The sequence below is a fragment of the Scardinius erythrophthalmus genome, assembly GCF_964197995.2.
Source record: "Scardinius erythrophthalmus genome assembly, chromosome: 2".
Taxonomy (NCBI): Eukaryota; Metazoa; Chordata; class Actinopteri; order Cypriniformes; family Leuciscidae; genus Scardinius; species Scardinius erythrophthalmus.
The window spans coordinates 24,848,017-24,864,719 of record NC_138222.1 but is presented as its reverse complement, the minus strand read 5'-3'; the positions used below and the strand labels follow the sequence as shown (position 1 = coordinate 24,864,719).

Below are 16,703 nucleotides of genomic sequence, written 5' to 3'. Positions count from 1 at the left end.
ATATATATATATATATATATATAAATGCTATTCATCAAAGAATCCTGAAAACAAAATGTACTTTGTTTTCAACACTGATAATAATAAGTTACTTGAGCACCAAATCATCATATTAGAATGATTTCTGAAGGATCACGTCACACTGAAGACTGGAGTAATGATGCTGAAAATTCGTCGATTTGCCATCAAAGGAATAAATGACATTTTATATTTAAATAGAAAACAGTTCATTAAAATTGATATTTCACAATATTACTATTTTTACTGTAGCCTCAGTGAGCATAAGATACTTCTTTTAAAAAACATTTAAAAAAATCTTACTAACCCCAAACTTTTGAATGGTAGTATACAGTACATATTAATGTAATAATTCTCATTAAAGATTATAAATGAATGTGACCTCATCTATAACAAGAAATTAAAGTGTCCATACCTTAAGGTTAGCATTTCTGGATGGTCCCACCACCTTCAAATGGAAAGCATGGTTTAAGTGTCCATTCTTCTCATTTTCGATGGAGTCCTCATGTCTGAGATCACATATAAAAAAAAAGTTTATGGAAGATTTAAAGGAAATTGATTCAGAACAGTATGTATAACAAAAATGTGTTTTCTGTTTGTTACAGCACAAGACTGACTTAATTAAAAAAAACAAAAAAACAAAAAACAATGTACCATCATTTTATATGCATGTTATATAAAAATAGATTCTCTACATGTTTCTACAGTGACATCAGAAAGCATTCAGACCCCTTGGAGAGAATTTGTCAGGACTGAATTATTTAATGCATTTGACAGTATACCAAAAGGACAAAGTGAACATGTGAATTATTATGCATGTATGAAAAAAATCTGAAATCTAATATTGGCATTAGTATTCAGGGCCGTGTGGCAGTGATGACAGCAGGAGGTGTTCTTAGGTGTGATTCTCTCAGCTTTGCACACCTGGATGCTTTCTCATATTTGTCCTTGCAGATCCCCTCAAACTTGTCAGCTTGGTTGTGAAAGGTTTGACTTTGTCCACAGTGTTTCTATGGTGGCGTTTTAGCTGGGATTCTCAAGGACATTATTTGTCCTAAAGCCATTCCAGTATCATCTTGGCTTTGTGCTCCAGGCCATTCTGACACTGAATGAAGAATCTTTTCTCTTGATAGAGGTTGTGTGCAGGATTTCTTCAAGGATCACTCTATTTTTGGCTCTATTCAACCTCTGTCGTGTTGCCTGCCAATCCTAAAGCCTGTTGCTGAGAATAACTCCCTCAGCATTATGTTTCACTGCAGCTGCACATACTGTGGCTCATGGTAGTAGTCAAATATGCTTATGGTGCTTTGTGCTGTTACGCATTATTTAATTCTTACAAGCAGTTCTTTATCAGGTTAAATGATCAGTTCTTAAAGTAAGAATGATGACTTAATCAAAAATTACACAAGAAAATTAGAATATAAGAAAAAAATGCTTTCCAACATTGAGTATGCACAAACAATTATTCTTTCTGAATTTAGATTAGTTCCCAAAAATACATAATGAACTGCAATCGTGCCTGTTCCATCATCAGCTAACATTCAGTATGCCATATTAGAAGCTTAGTAAAAGTTGCGGAAGTGTTAGACCTCTGTTTTTTGTTTTTTCTTAACTGACACAGATGTGAAACTGATTTAACCATGTCCATTTAGAGCAGCAGGAGAGATGGAATTTCAAGTCTTACATGAATTAACTTAAAGGGAGAGTTCACCCAAAAATCATTTATTCATCCTCATATCGTTTCAAATCATGACTTCAAATCTTTCCTCACTCTGTGGAACATTAAAGAAGATATTTTGAAGAATGTTGGTAACTAAACAGTTTTGGTGACCACTGACATACAGGTTTGGAATAACATGAGGATGAGTAAATGATGACAGAATTTTCTAAACTAACCCTTTATTTGCTGACAACTTTTTTTTTTTTTTTCACTGGCAATGAGAGAGCCCAGAGTGAATTAACTGGAACTGAGAAAGTTCAGATGAGCAGAAAGTGCTGGGAATCGCTCCGTGCCAAGCAAAACCACTGACTAGAAGAAAGCATAATACTGCACCTAATGTGAATAACTCTGTTTTTAACGACTGGTAAGGGGAAAATTCAGAGTGAAGTATCCTCAGTTATCTCACTACAGCAAATGTGAAGAGAGATCACATAATTAGATTTCAAAGGATGCTGACAGCTGAACTAATCACAGATTTTTAGCTGGCTGAGATGAAAGACAGGGTTCTCTAGCACTGCCTCTGTAAAGCAGCTACTGTTATAAGCAGGTCACAAAACAATCGTTTGAAAGCATTGAAACATAGACTGGTAGTGTTTGAAATCGATAAAAAAAAGAAAGGAAAACAAAGAACAACAAAAAAAAAACTTGGCTATAGATAAGGGCAGGGAGAACCATTGAGGAAATATTATACAAGGGGCCAGATATTATTCTTAATTGTGTGAATGAGTAGAAGGGGTTCTTGTCTTCAACAGAGCAGAAATACATGACCACCGTATTCAGAAAAAGAAAAAAAAATATATACATAAAGCAAGAAATTCTCTTCAAAGTGGATTTGGCAGCTTGGTTTGAGAGAAGAAATGCGTTACGGATCAAAGAAAGATTGACCAATTCACCTTTTCCCCCCAAATGTATAATCTAACAAGTCAGTGGTATGAGCAGCTTCTTGAACAGAGGAATTTAGATATTGGATATAGGAATGATGAGGACATTCTTGAAAAACCAATATCTGCTGAAGAAATATGGCTTCTATTATAATGGCATTTATCAGCTGAAGAGTGGCAAAGCCTCGGGAATGGATGGTTTTCCAACTAAATTTTGAACTGCAGTTCCAGAAAAGAACTCCAGCCATGACATCTATATTGCTTAAAAAGAAGATTCCCAAAAGAATGATTTCTATCAGAGAGGACGGAAAGTGTTTTGATCCCATTTCCCATCAAACTTAGCTTGAGAGCCCATTTATACTGACCCCAAAGTAAAGGCTAAGTACATTCCATAGAATTGTTTTTATTTTCTACTATGTTCCATTTTTGTAGTTAAAATCAAAGTGTTCATTCTAAATATTCTTTTAAATGTCTATTTCTGTCATCCAAATAGAGTAGCGTACGATTGTTTTTTCTTCACTTATTTGGGCGTAACATCAATAGCTGATCTAAAAAAAGCAATTCAAGTCTTGCTTCAATCAAAGCAAAACATGATTTAATGGAATGTCTCCCGAGGAAAGTGCCTACTCACCTGAAGAAGACATTTTGATATTAGATATTGGAACAGCCACACAATCACAGGGCTCCACAAGTGGAGGCAGGTTTTTTTTATCTGAGAGAAATATCCTTGAATAAGATGAATGAGCTTGAAAGAATTTTAGACTATGCTGTTATCGCTTTTATTTCTAGGAATTTAATAAACAAGAACTCTAGGAATCAGTCACTCCACAAATCTGCATGAAGAATCACTCAGCATGCCACAGGTGGTACTAGTCAATGCCATCGAAATTGCTCACTTCGGTTCAGTCATTCTCTCACTCACAGCGTGAATTCAATGGGTCCCTCCTGGAACCAAATACCCAATTTACCTAAACAGCCAGTTGCAGGATGAATGGCTCAAAACTTCTTCCATCTGATGACACCGAAGGCCACCTCTAGCAACCTTGAATGACCAGGCATGTTTTTTATGGATGCAATTTCAAAGAACTAAGTTCTTTTAAAACTTCAGACATTTTTGGAGGTTTTTCTCTGCTGTGCGGTGCAAACACAAACAGGTTTATCTTTCTAAAATCATGTCCAATCAAATGAATTTGTATAATGGGACTAAATTCTAAAGATGATCAAAAGAAATAGTACAGATTGAGCTTGATACAGGGTCTGAGTACTTACTGCATAAAATATATTTTTAGCTTTCTGTTATTAATCCATTTGAACTTCTATGAACCCATTTTGTAATTACACTGTATAAGTGTGTGTGTGTGTGTGTGTGTGTGTGTGTGTGTGTGTGTGTGTTTCAACAGTAATACCTGCTGGCTTTGCTCTTCTCTCTCTGTGTTCTCCACTTGTGGTAGTAGGAGCTTTTTATCCTGATGCAGTAGAAGGCAATAAGTACAGCAGGAAGAAGCACTAGAAAAGCAAAGAGCAGCCCAACAACCAATCCCATCTGACCTGAGGACAGATATAGAACATACAATGACTGTTAGACAACGGTCAACAGCAAACACAATGAGAAGTGCTTGCCATATATCTGCCACTCTGAATAATAGATCTGGTGTGCACTGCATTCACTCTACTATAATAATTTCTATGGCTATGTCCAGAATAGCAAACTACCATACCACTGTCTCTACTATACTACTTTAAAGCAGCATCTAGCATATGAATAGAATAACCAACTGGCTTACAGCATTTCTAAAATGTGCAGCACACAACCAGTAAATTCTCTCTTCCGCAATGCAATGCAATTTGATGTTCCATTTTCAGTGTGACTTATGAACATGAAGGATTATTAGCTGTGATTTTAAATTTTAACTTTACTTATTATGTTACCAGATTGCCAAAAAATAAGCCATTTATACACATATTTAAATGCAAAAAAAAAAAGATTGTAAGATTTTTAAAGAAGTCTCTCATGCTGTCCAAGGCTGCATTCATTTGATCAAAAATACAGTAAAACAGAAATTTTGTGAAATATTATTACAATTTAAAATAGCTGTTTTCTATTTAAATATACAGTATCTTACAGTATCTTAAAGTCCCCCTGTGGTGCAGCATCGGGCTGATACCGATACTGGTAGCGGTGCATCCCTAATATCTTTGCTTAATAAAAGTTTTAATGGCCCCAAACTTTTGAACGGTAGCGGGTTAAGTGACAGCATTACTACTGATTGAAATATTTAGCATATTTCATACTGTTTCAAATCCTTTTTTAAAAAAGAAGAGCAGGAAGTGTAGCAGATACAGTCATATATTAAATGAAATGAGTAATGCATTCAGAAATTCTTAAAAGCTCTTGAAATGTTTCAACACAGCAAAGATATCATTGTCCAAAGTTCTGGGAAGAAAAGCTGAACGGTAGAGATTAATGGTCATGGTGACATCTGATAAGAGGTGCGAGGAAGAAAGGGAAAGTGAGAAAGAGGGAGAAAGCACCCGAGTGATACAATCTCAGATAAATCTATCTATGAGATGGAGTAAAGAATAGAAGAGAAATAAGGAGAGGCACTGAAAGCTGAAGGTGAACTCACTGTCATGCTGCACAGGTCCACTGTCCACACTTCCCCCGAGTCCTGGTTTCTCACAGAAGGGGGGAGCCCATCCACGGTTACAGTGGCAGTTCCCATTGCTGTTACACAACTGCATGCAAAACAAAATGACACAAGAATTAGGGCGAATGGGAATTTCTACCTGGAAGGTTTGGGTGTAACTTTGCCATGCCTTTTTTAAGATAAAGTGTGTAGTTTCTGCGACACTAGTGGCACCTAGCGGAATTTCAAAAATAAAGCATATTTTCAAACTACCTTCCAAACACCCAATTCGTACGTCATGCCTCCCACATCTAAAAAATCTCAAACAGCTCTCACGGGTGAAGTGAAGGATGTCTCAACGGGTAAAGTTAGGCTACTTCTAAAGGTCAGACGTATTAGGAATACTAATATAGACTGTCTAGAGCGAACACGAGCGTCTCGCTTATAACAAACCCATATAACATACTGTATCAGCACCAGGCTGTCAGGCTGTCATGTTCTGTTTTCATGGACTCTTAGTTTGTATCACATTGTTTTCCTGTGTTCTGTTCCTGTTTCCCATGTAACTGCTGTTTATTTGTTGTCATGGTGACTAATTACGTTGCACACCTGGTTCTGGTTAAGTTTGTCATTAAGTCCTGTGTATTTAAAGGGGTTATGACATGTTTTTTTTTATTATTATTATTTTAATATGTCCCTTGAGGTTTACTTACGTTAATTGAAAAAATTCACCTTCATTCTGACCCTCTATCTGAAATGATCCATTTTAAGGGGCGGTTGCTTTAAAGCTTGTCACTAAACGGCCAACGTCACTGCATAGGAAACAGTATCAACGCCCACTCACTATTGCAATGTTTTGATAATGTTTTGAAAACGTTATCCATATAAAAGTGTAATTTGCAGACAAAGCATTATGAAATTGTCTACTTCCGATTTGCGATGCAGCTGCTGTCAGATCCAACCTTCACCTGCCTTGCCTGATGTAACACAAGCACATTTTTGACATGATGTTCTACAACTGTTTGAGGCTGTCTACACTGGATACATTAAAGTAAACATTCTAAACTGGTGCATTTGTCTTTATGAACGGGTTCATGATAATGTTGTATTGAAGCGCCCACTGTACCAAGTAGCATTGCAATACCACATACGCTTTGACGTGCTCATGACTTTGAATGCCTAAATGCAGCAAATTTTGGCTCTCACTTCTGTAACCGATGCTGACTATCTTTTCCCATGTAACCCATCAGACATGGTCCCACTCCGGGCTAAACACCCTCCACACAAAGTAGCCACGACCCAAACTCTCGCTATAGGTTCAGATGGAAAGAGACTGATGGATCTGAGCGGACCACTCTCAATGTTTTGATGGTGCCTGGGGGGCTTAATGTTTACACTTTTGGGGGAGATAAACACAGAAAATTGCATACTAATAGTAGTCAATGAACAATAAACTGGGTTAAGAGAATGTATTTCAACATAAAAAATCTTACATCACTTTTAAAGGAATAGTTCATCCTACATGGAAATCCTTAGCCTGGCAAGCCAGACCTACATCAAGATGTTAGGTCTGGAAACTCACCATAGACACGTCTCAATCCGAGGGGCGAGATAAACGGCTGTCTTTCAAATTCCCTCTGCACGCAATAGGACAGCGCTTCAACCAACCAGAGCGTTTTCCCAACAGCCGAGCTAGTTGATAGATTCAACTTTTGCCATATCTGGCCGGCAAAACGACGAACACATCTTCCTTTTTTTAAGAATGACTTAACAGAAAGACTGTTCTCCAGCAGCCATCATTCTTTGTTTTCAAGTAGCAGGTAACCGTCGCAACTCTGTCGTCATATGTTAAGCCCGCCCCGCCTACTCTATACGCTACGTGATTGGCCTGACCCAATTTAGGTTTTTGCAGCTCGAAAGTCTATGGAGAGTTGCTAGACTGCCCTGGCTGCAAAATACATTTTGCTGCCGCTAGGGTGCGTCTAGATTTCTAGGCTAGGAAATCCTTTCATCATTCACTCGCCTTCATGTCTAAACCTTATGACTTTACACAAGGATGAAAACAAGGATGCCCAGGTTACTCTTTTATAAAATCCTGTCAATTACAATCCACCCATTTTTGAGTGAGCTATACACCACTAACAACTGTTCACAATAGTTTGGTCTTAATATATATTTGTAAGTTTGTAATAAACTTCAGTAAGTTTTAGATTGTTTAATCATATGCTGCCATTTACCTATCCTCACTTTCATTGCTGCAATTGCAGGGATCGTTTTTCGTCACGTCTTTTAAGAGTATAGGGCAAATAGAGAATATACCGCCTTTCATCTTAATGGAATTTCTTTTAACACAGAATATTTTACACGCTTCAATCTAACCCAGAGGCAAGACAGGAACAGTGGAAAGGAAAGAAAATGTGCTGTGTGCAAATACCAAGATCACTCACTTTATTCTCCATCCACACTTCCCTAAACCATTCAATCAATATGAATCAAACGATAATGCAAATGAATAATAAAAAAGCACTTTCTGAATCTCTAATCTCCCCTCAAAGACCTGTTGTATTTGGCTGCCCTTTTGAAAAGCGACTGGGTAAATAAGCAAGATATAAAAGAAAAGCTGACAAAAGAGAGAGACAGAGGGAGGGCAAATGGATTAAGAAAGACAGAATTTGAGTTTATACGGCTTGAAGGCTGTTTAAGACTATTTGACCAGAAAATACACAAATCAAATGCTATAGCTCAGCTAATATAAGAAAAGCGTTGGTTTTTTATTAGAGGCAGTATGTGTCAGGATATGAGCGACCCAGAGGGCGGTTTAAAGGATTTAGAAGTGTGAAATCCACAATGAGTCAGTCTGGGTTAAAGAGAAACTCAGAGTGAGAAGGAATACTAAGACAGCTTTTATTTAGCCATAATTTAGGACAAATATTTGTATGATTCATAAAAAAATGCTAGCATCAAATGTTAAATAATGAATATTGTTACACTGCAAAAAAGTATTTTTAGTGCAAACTTTCTAGTACAAATATCTAAACATGCTCAAAACAAGATAAGTGAATGAAGCAAAATAGACAAAAAAGATGTACCTACCTAAAAGATGTAGATATTTCTAATATAAAATATCTTTAATTTTCTTATTCCATTTGCAACATTTTATTATTTTAGACATAAACTGAAGATTTACTAGATTTTTTTATGTATGCTTAAGACAAGAAAAAGATGTATAAATATCTAAACATAAAAAATATATATTCTCTGAATCAAGTCTTGTGCAATTTCAACGTTGTACATGCTCTCTGCTTTTGAAAAACCGTGTCCATTTACATGATCTACGCTGAACCCGAGATGTACATTGATGATTTAGTGTAGGTCATCATCAGGCTAACACAGAATTCGGAAGAAAGAACTATATATGATCCCTTACCCCATGCCCATGGCAACGGGCAATGCAGGTTTCTAACTCAGTGAAAGAGGCATTTTGACATCTGCGATCTTTGCACACCTGAAAGCAAGTAAAAATAGAATACATCGACCCTTCAATGCAAAACATAAAATACATGCTTTTGTTAACACATTAAGTGGAGACACAAATGGCCATTTAATAGTATAGATTTTGTTTAATAAATTGCTCAGTTAAATATTAAATATACAGCTTAAAAAAAAAAAACTTGCCTTGCCCTTTTCACACTTGGTGCCTGTCATGACCAGTCCCGGGTCAGGAAGATCGCCCTGTCCATCTTGGGTGCTGTACACATAGGTGCCCCGGCACTTTACCTCAATGCCGTCTGTACGGATGGTGGTGTCTATGGACACAGCATTCGTGCCCATTGGTTTCTTGGCAGCACTGTGGCACTGTATCTTACCGCATTTGGCATCACTGTTGGGAGATTTTATATGCGAGATATCATGAGAGATCATTACTGTAGGTATCTTTGCTCACAGCCATTTCAGCATAAATTCAGCCATGGGAAATTAGATAATTGTATAAAAAAAAAAAAAAAACTCATCTTAAAATCACATTGTTATGTTATGAGAATGATGAATAATCCGAAAAAAAGTCTTGTTTGAAAAAGTTTGTAAAAGTTCATAACTGCTGAGTCTGCAGTGCTGTAGTGTAGCCCAAATTGCTATTTAAAAAAAAACCATATTCCACTTCACTTCAGGTCAGTAAGTTCTTTGAAAGAAACCATATATTGCTTATATGGCTGGTCAAAAAACTGAAATAGCACTTCACCTTTTCTCGCACTTCATGTAGTTGCCATGACTGTCCTTGCCGCAGTTTCCAAAGGCATTGCCCGCAGCGTTCACATCCTGAAAACAGGCGTCATGCGCCGGCTGCGCACCTGGACAAATTTAGTTAAACTTACGTTACCTTGGAGAAATGTCAATTACATTCAGGGACTCAAACAGACCCATAGTGAGAACATGGGTTGGCTGGCTTCATGCCACTAGCTAATATTTGATTAGTGATAATATTATTAGATTCAAGATTAAGTTTTAGGTTTCAAGTGACCAAAAGTTTTTATGATACATTCTACAATGCACCGTGTACAAATAATCCAATAATCCAATAACTGCTCAATTAGAAATTGTGAATATGATAATATCTTTTTAGACGCAGTGAACATCAAACATGTCAACAACCCCTCGCCCCACAAATGACAAAGTACATCTGCTGTGATGTGTGTTAGTTTGACAGCCAAAGAGCCTGACTGGACATGAGCCCAGAACACACTGGAGGTGTATAGCCAAATGCCATGAGCTCTCACTAAATAATCAACATCAAGCAGTATTTGATCACTGATGCTGACTAAAGACTGAAAAGGCCAGTTGGGATTCAAAAACTTTGTTCTTATTGTAACATTGTTGTTAACATATTTCCATGTTTTTATACCAAAATCTCACAACAATCTCAGGCCCTGCATGTTTACACGCTTAACTTTTGCTACAGTGTTTTCAACCCTCGAAAACGGAGACTTTTGAAAACAAAGGCATGACTGCCCACATTACGCTACCGTAACACGACCACTGACCAGGGCTGCGTTTCCAAAAAGCATTGTAAGCCTTAGTTGATCGTAGAGAGCATTGGTGGCTATTGTTCTATGATCAACTTAGCCTCACAATGCTTTTGGGAAACATAGCCTAGAGCCGCCTGGGTTGCCAACTTCTGGAAAGGAAAATAGGGACAATCATGGTTCTTTATAGGAAAATAAGGGAGTCCATGGTTGACAGTGTGATACACGTACGAGGCTTCAATTCATTTAGTCAGTTTCCACAGTAGTTGCTCCAAAGAATGCACCGATATTGCTCGCCCCTTTAGCTAGTGTGGTCTTCCTGTGCATTTCTGTGGAAGCATGTTGAGTCAAGTCATTCTCACCTCCATGCCCAACTAAAAATTCCCTTCAACATAAAGGACAGAAGGCTTTTGCTGAGTCACCGCTGATGGTCTTAACCCATGTCTTTTTTACTTCACATTATGTTTTGTTGATGAACAGTCTTTTCTTTTTTGCCGGTTTATCCATGTTTGCAGTTTAATCCGTATTTCCACATGCCAAATCGAAGTGTCACACATTGCCCTATTTTTTTTGTTTTTTTTGTGGAGGAATTGGTGCATTTACTTAACGTATACTGATGCGTGTGAGAGGGGGCTGTGATTGAATGACGACAGGTGTCTGTGATCATTCTCAAGTGTCGTGATCAGCACTGCTGCCGTTGCTGTTGTATCAGTCATTGGTTAGAGCAGTCAATAAACAGGACAAGGGAGGTCATGTACAGTATGGGACAAATCTATTAGCCCCAATTTAAGGGACGTCCCAGCTAATACGGGACAGTTGGCAACCTTACGTCATTTGACATGCGATTGTTCCTGAAACGCAGTGGAAACGCCAGTATAGACGAGGATCGTTTTCATTCTAAAACGCCGTTTTAAAACGAAAATACAATAGTGTAAACAGGGCCTTAATTTGAACTGATTCATCCCTTGAAAACATAATAACTCTTGAACTGGATGCTACAAATAAAATTTCCTTGCAAACTAAAGGCACTCTCAGCCAGCATGAATCTTACCGTAACCCCACAGCTGCAGGCATTGCTGTTCATGGGTCAGACACATGCCATTATAGCAGTAGGCATGACCATGCTGACATGATGACCCGTCCAGGATGTAAACGTTAGAAGGGCAGTAGGGCGAACCTCCCGTGCAATATTCCGGCAGATCACAGGCTCCGGCTGGTCCGCGGCACATGGTGCCGGCCTGCTTCAACTGTGGGCAGAGTGCATGATAAGGAGACTGAGGACTTTGATGAAAGTAAAAGAGAGCAGGTGGTGAGCAAACTACAGAAAGAAAAGTGGATATGAAACTGTGGCAGCTGGTACATCTCAGAAAGAGGAAACACAGTCAAGGCCTTCACTAGAAACTATTCTGAGCAAAAAGTAATGAATAAGTAAATCTGACCCTGGCCAATCTATACCTTGCCTCCTTAGAACAATTAATGTTTTCTCTAAGTTTTCAGGTTATAGGGTGAATTTGTCTAAATCAAAAACTGTTGCACTTACTGCACTTTTACTGCAGCTTTTCATCCTGGCACGTTTCAATGTCGTTTCAATACATACAGTACGTATATTGCTTGCCAAAATGTAATTTCTTCAGAATATACAGCTAATTTGCTATGGCGTCAATTGAGAAAGATGCTTTTTGTTGCCGGATGGTGGTTCTGACCTCTACCAGCAGGGGTTAATAGGGCCAGGCTAACCCGCTAAACCTTGAACACTTGTATGAAATGCATTAAGTGAAAGTCAGACCAGAGATGGAGTGAGAGAAGGAAGGAGTGGGAGAGAAATAAATAAATAAATAAATAAATAAATAGATAAAAAGACAGATAAATAGTTAGGCACCTTGCAGTCCTCACAGCAGACCCCGTGGGCACACTGTGCATCTACCTTCAAAGTGCAATTGCTGGGGTTGCAGCAATCATTGGTGCACTCCTGTGGGAGATAGAAAACAGATAGAAAACGCTACCCAAGCAAATCAACATATGGCTCTCAACTTACATGGTCAACCACTTGGAGAAAGTTGTGAAAACACACACTGAAAATATATATATATATATATAGACCTCTGATGCAAAAGCCTCTAAAAGCCTCTAATATTGAGTGAATGCTCTCCGCACATAGTATACATTCATCAAATACGTTCACTTCAAACTCACTAAATCCCAGCAGCCTCAGCCCATTCAGAAAGGCCGGTACTATATATGAAGAGTTCAGATGCAAAAGCCTCTAAGTGACATCTGAAAATTTCTTCTAGAATGATCATTTTTATCAAGCTTGTATATTTAAGTTCAGTAATTTCACTTAAATGACAAGTAATAAGCAATTTTCATTGCCATTTAAGTGAAATTACTGAACTTTAATATACGAGCTTGATAAAAATGATCATTCTAGAAGAAATTTCCAGATGGCACTTAGAGGCTTCTGAACTCTTCATATATAAATATGTATATATACACACACACACGGTGCCAGCTTGTATGCTATGATTAAAGTGTGGAAAATAATAAATGGAGAAGAGAAACTGCACAGGATGTCAGATGCATATTAAAATGTTTGACATGTATGACACTGATATATACAGCGTGGAGCAGTCTGACGGACAATAATTATACCGTACAGCTGAAAATGAATAGAGGAAGGGGAGGAAGTGTGTGTGGTGTTTTTAGGGTGTTCAATGAAGAGGAAACGGTCACAACACATATAAGCTCTGTCACACACACACACACACACACACACACACACACACACACACACACACACACACACACACACACACACACACACACACACACACACACACACACACACACACACACACACACACACACACACTTATGCAGTGCCTTTACCAAGTTTTAAAACCCTTTCACTGTTTTGTTAAAAAATTGTATGCATATAATTTCTCAGTCACATAAAAGCACACACATCAACCTCTATTCTGCTTGATAAGGTTTCAGAGCATCAAGTGCGACTGACAGCTATGATTATCACACTATAAATAAATAAATGGTGTGATCTGGTGACTATAATGAAAAAAAGACATACATGACAGGCCTGCACTGTCAAATCTATTTTAATGTATTCATGGAAGTAGAGAGGGCCAGCAGATTATGGTTTGGATTTAAACGGTTACAACAAAGGTGTATGATAACAGCTCTCAGTTTAGTGCCTCAAACTAGCTTTTACTGTGGGGTGAAAGTATTGTTTCACTGAATGTGGTATTGGCGGCAGGTAAAATTCAGAACAGTAGTCCAGGTGTTTATGTATTGACTAGGAGTTACAGACGCTACCTCAGTCTACCTACACCAGATGGTAAATCATCCAGCCATTATATGCGTACTGACAGCCTGTCAAACATGGCTTTGCAACAAGGTGGAAAGCTCCTCTTTCTCTCTCTACACGGTGAACATTACATTATTTCACACGTACAACACACAACCTGGATCATCATCTTTGTTGTTCCTGGAACAACATTCCAATCCACCAATCAGATTTCGAGGGCCAAGTTTACAGTTTGTCAAAATCAAGGTGACTCTCTCTACACATGACATGCGAGCAAACATAAAAACGTTATAGGCTTTCATCTGTTACTCTATGTTACGGCACAATTTTTCCGCTGTAGTTTTACTAACATCTAAGTGTCTACCTACCATGTGGTAAAATAAAACTTTTTCTGGTTAGGCAAAGCTTGTCATTATAAAATAATACATTGTATATATACTAAGCATTCCATGAATAAATAAAACATGCATAAAAAATAGACATAATTAAAGTTAATCCATATTAACTATAAAATTTGTATTTATTACATGGATTTCATACCCTCTTCCTTAAATTTTTATGTTTTACATGTATTTCATACCCTCATCCTTCAATATTCTCTAAATCAATAAGTCATTCCATTCAATAATTAATTTAGGCACAAATCACCTCTGGTTCTCCACAGTCACACTCCTCCCCTTCCTCTACAAAGCCGTTTCCACACCTCTTGCCCCCGACCAGATCCTTCATGTTGGGCATGTTGAACAGGCACATTCCTCCACCCTTCTGGAAATAGTTGTCCAAGTCTTTTTTGCTACAGCGGCTGAAAACTTTTGGAAACGGGTGCCTGCAGACCATTTTAGAAAGGGATATATATCATTTTTGAGCATACAAATGTTTGAAAACAAAAGGTGCACTAATGAAAATAAGCAGGAAAACTTCCGATGTACATAAACAACAGTCAGCCATAGACATTGAGGTCAGTGCAGTTCACCAATATTGGTAATGAATCAAGTAACATGATTAGAATGAAAGGTTTTGATTTAAAGTGGAGAGATAAATAGTTAGGTTTTCCGAAATCTTTTTCAACTTTATGCCTTGGACAAGTCAAAAACCCTTTCCTCCTCTAAGTAATCTCCGCTGATCTTTTTTCCTTACCTTTCCTACTGCAGGGGCATGAGAACCAGTGGGCAAACAATTTACTCTACTGAAACTACTATCCTTGCCACGAGTGATGTGCTTATGTCAGCCAGTTTTGATCTCATACTAGCATTATCTTTTTTTTTTTTTCAGAAAAAAAGTTATTTTACTTTTTTTCTGGTTTATGTCTTACTTAGCTCTTACCCAGTGAGCTGGAAACTGCTGTACCTTCAACATTGGGATTCCACAGGGCTCAGTGCTTGGGCCCCTTGCTGTTCTCTATTTATACTAGATCTCTCAGAATATTTCTCCAATTACATTGCACCACTGATGTGCTGACAATATTTTGTTCCCTCCTGTCTCTACAGTGGCTTGCGAAAGTATTCAAACCCCTTCATTTTTTTTCACATCTTTTTCGTTACTGCCTTATGTTAAACTGCTTTAAATAAAAACTAATTCACATTAATCTGTTCCCAGCATGTAGCCTTCATAATCCTTAATGGAAGAAGTTTGGAACAACCAGTTTTTCTGTAATTCCTAGAGCTGGCCTCCTGGTCAAACTGAGCAATGGATGGAGAAGGGCCTTGGTTAGAGTGGTGATCAAGAATCTGATGGTCTGTCTGGTTGAGCTCCATGATCATATATGGAAATGGGAGAAATTTACAAAAGGACAAACAGTATGGTGGCAGTAAAATATAGAGTTCGTCTAAAAGAGTATTCAGAACCTTGGAATGGGCAGAATGTTCACCTTTCAACAGGAAATTGACCCTATACACTGTAAAAATAAAAGGTGCCTGGAGGAACCTTTTGGGGTTCTTCACTTTGCCACACCGGCGGAACCGTCTGTAGATCCTCTAGGCACCCTTTAAAAAGGGCCGGTTCTCTGAGGAACCACACAAGTTTCCTGAGGAACTCTTATATTAGGCACTGTGTGGAACCACTTTGGGTGCCTCCAGGAACCAAATTTCATTTTTTTTAAATATTTAATTTCATGTTGTTACTATGGTTACCTTTGACATCTATTATAATAAACAAATTGAACCAAATACAAAATAAGAATTGTTTATTACATATTTGATATTCATTTTTATACATACACTTCCATGCACATGGGGAAAAAAGCTAACTACAGATTAATATCAATGAATACACAAAAAAATAGTATAATACATAAGCAACATGAATAATCAACCATACAATAGATAAACAAGAAAAGACATCTCAACAAAATGCATGGAAACACATATGTTCCACGAAATAAATCAATGTAAATAAAATTACATTTGAACAAATTAAAAATGTCCATCATACTTAACTTTAAAACATTTGTGTTTCAGTCCGATGGTAAGTCTGACATCACTGTTTCCAAGTCCAAAAGCTCTATCAGATGCTAAAAACAAACAACAGTGCTATACACTCATTGTGCTGTAACCTTTATCTCTATACTGAAATCTCAGATTGTTAGTTATTCAGCTATTTTGAATCATAAAATGTTTAAGTCTGGGATGCCGTTAGACTGGAGACTGTAATGTACACTATGGCTTTTGAAAATCTTAAATGTGTGACTTGAATCAACAGTGTTCATAAATGGTTGTTGAGTATTCTCATGAAACAAGATAGAGGAAGTAGAGGCTTCGACCCGGAAACAGAGTTAAGGTGCAGTAAAATTATCTGTTGTTCTGTGAATGTTCACTGGTGAATTCCAGTCATTAAGAATCCACACGATCAGCAATTTCGTTTGTGGTCAAAAATGTCACTATGGGACCAAGTTGGTGTGAGGTACTTAACGAGTTAGAAAAGTGAAAAGGTACAGCATCGTTTTCCGTTTGTTTTTCCTCTGTTCTGGTGGATGGTCCAGACACTTCAATGATTTTCAGGTCTACAGGAGGATTTTTATTCTTGTTCACACTTGTATTTCAGCTTACTGAGATCCCTGCAAAGTACAAAATTTACTGTTAGTAATGTTATTAAAGTGATAGTTGTGAAATTGAAATAATTTCC

General features: G+C 37.7%; 1 protein-coding gene across 2 annotated transcripts in view; it reads right to left on the bottom strand.

Annotated features, from left to right (window-relative positions):
- The window catches only part of adam19a (ADAM metallopeptidase domain 19a), a 103,221-nt gene that overhangs the window by 5,343 nt on the left and 81,175 nt on the right, over positions 1-16,703 (bottom strand). For both annotated transcript variants that reach the window (XM_081348457.1, XM_081348458.1), the window contains 9 exons: positions 14,232-14,409; positions 12,144-12,233; positions 11,316-11,511; positions 9,484-9,592; positions 8,922-9,126; positions 8,674-8,751; positions 5,247-5,355; positions 4,026-4,167; positions 434-527 (listed from right to left, as the gene is read on the bottom strand). In XM_081348457.1, coding sequence (XP_081204583.1) covers positions 434-527; positions 4,026-4,167; positions 5,247-5,355; positions 8,674-8,751; positions 8,922-9,126; positions 9,484-9,592; positions 11,316-11,511; positions 12,144-12,233; positions 14,232-14,409 — 1,201 coding nt within the window. The remainder of the gene's footprint in view (positions 1-433; positions 528-4,025; positions 4,168-5,246; positions 5,356-8,673; positions 8,752-8,921; positions 9,127-9,483; positions 9,593-11,315; positions 11,512-12,143; positions 12,234-14,231; positions 14,410-16,703) is intronic.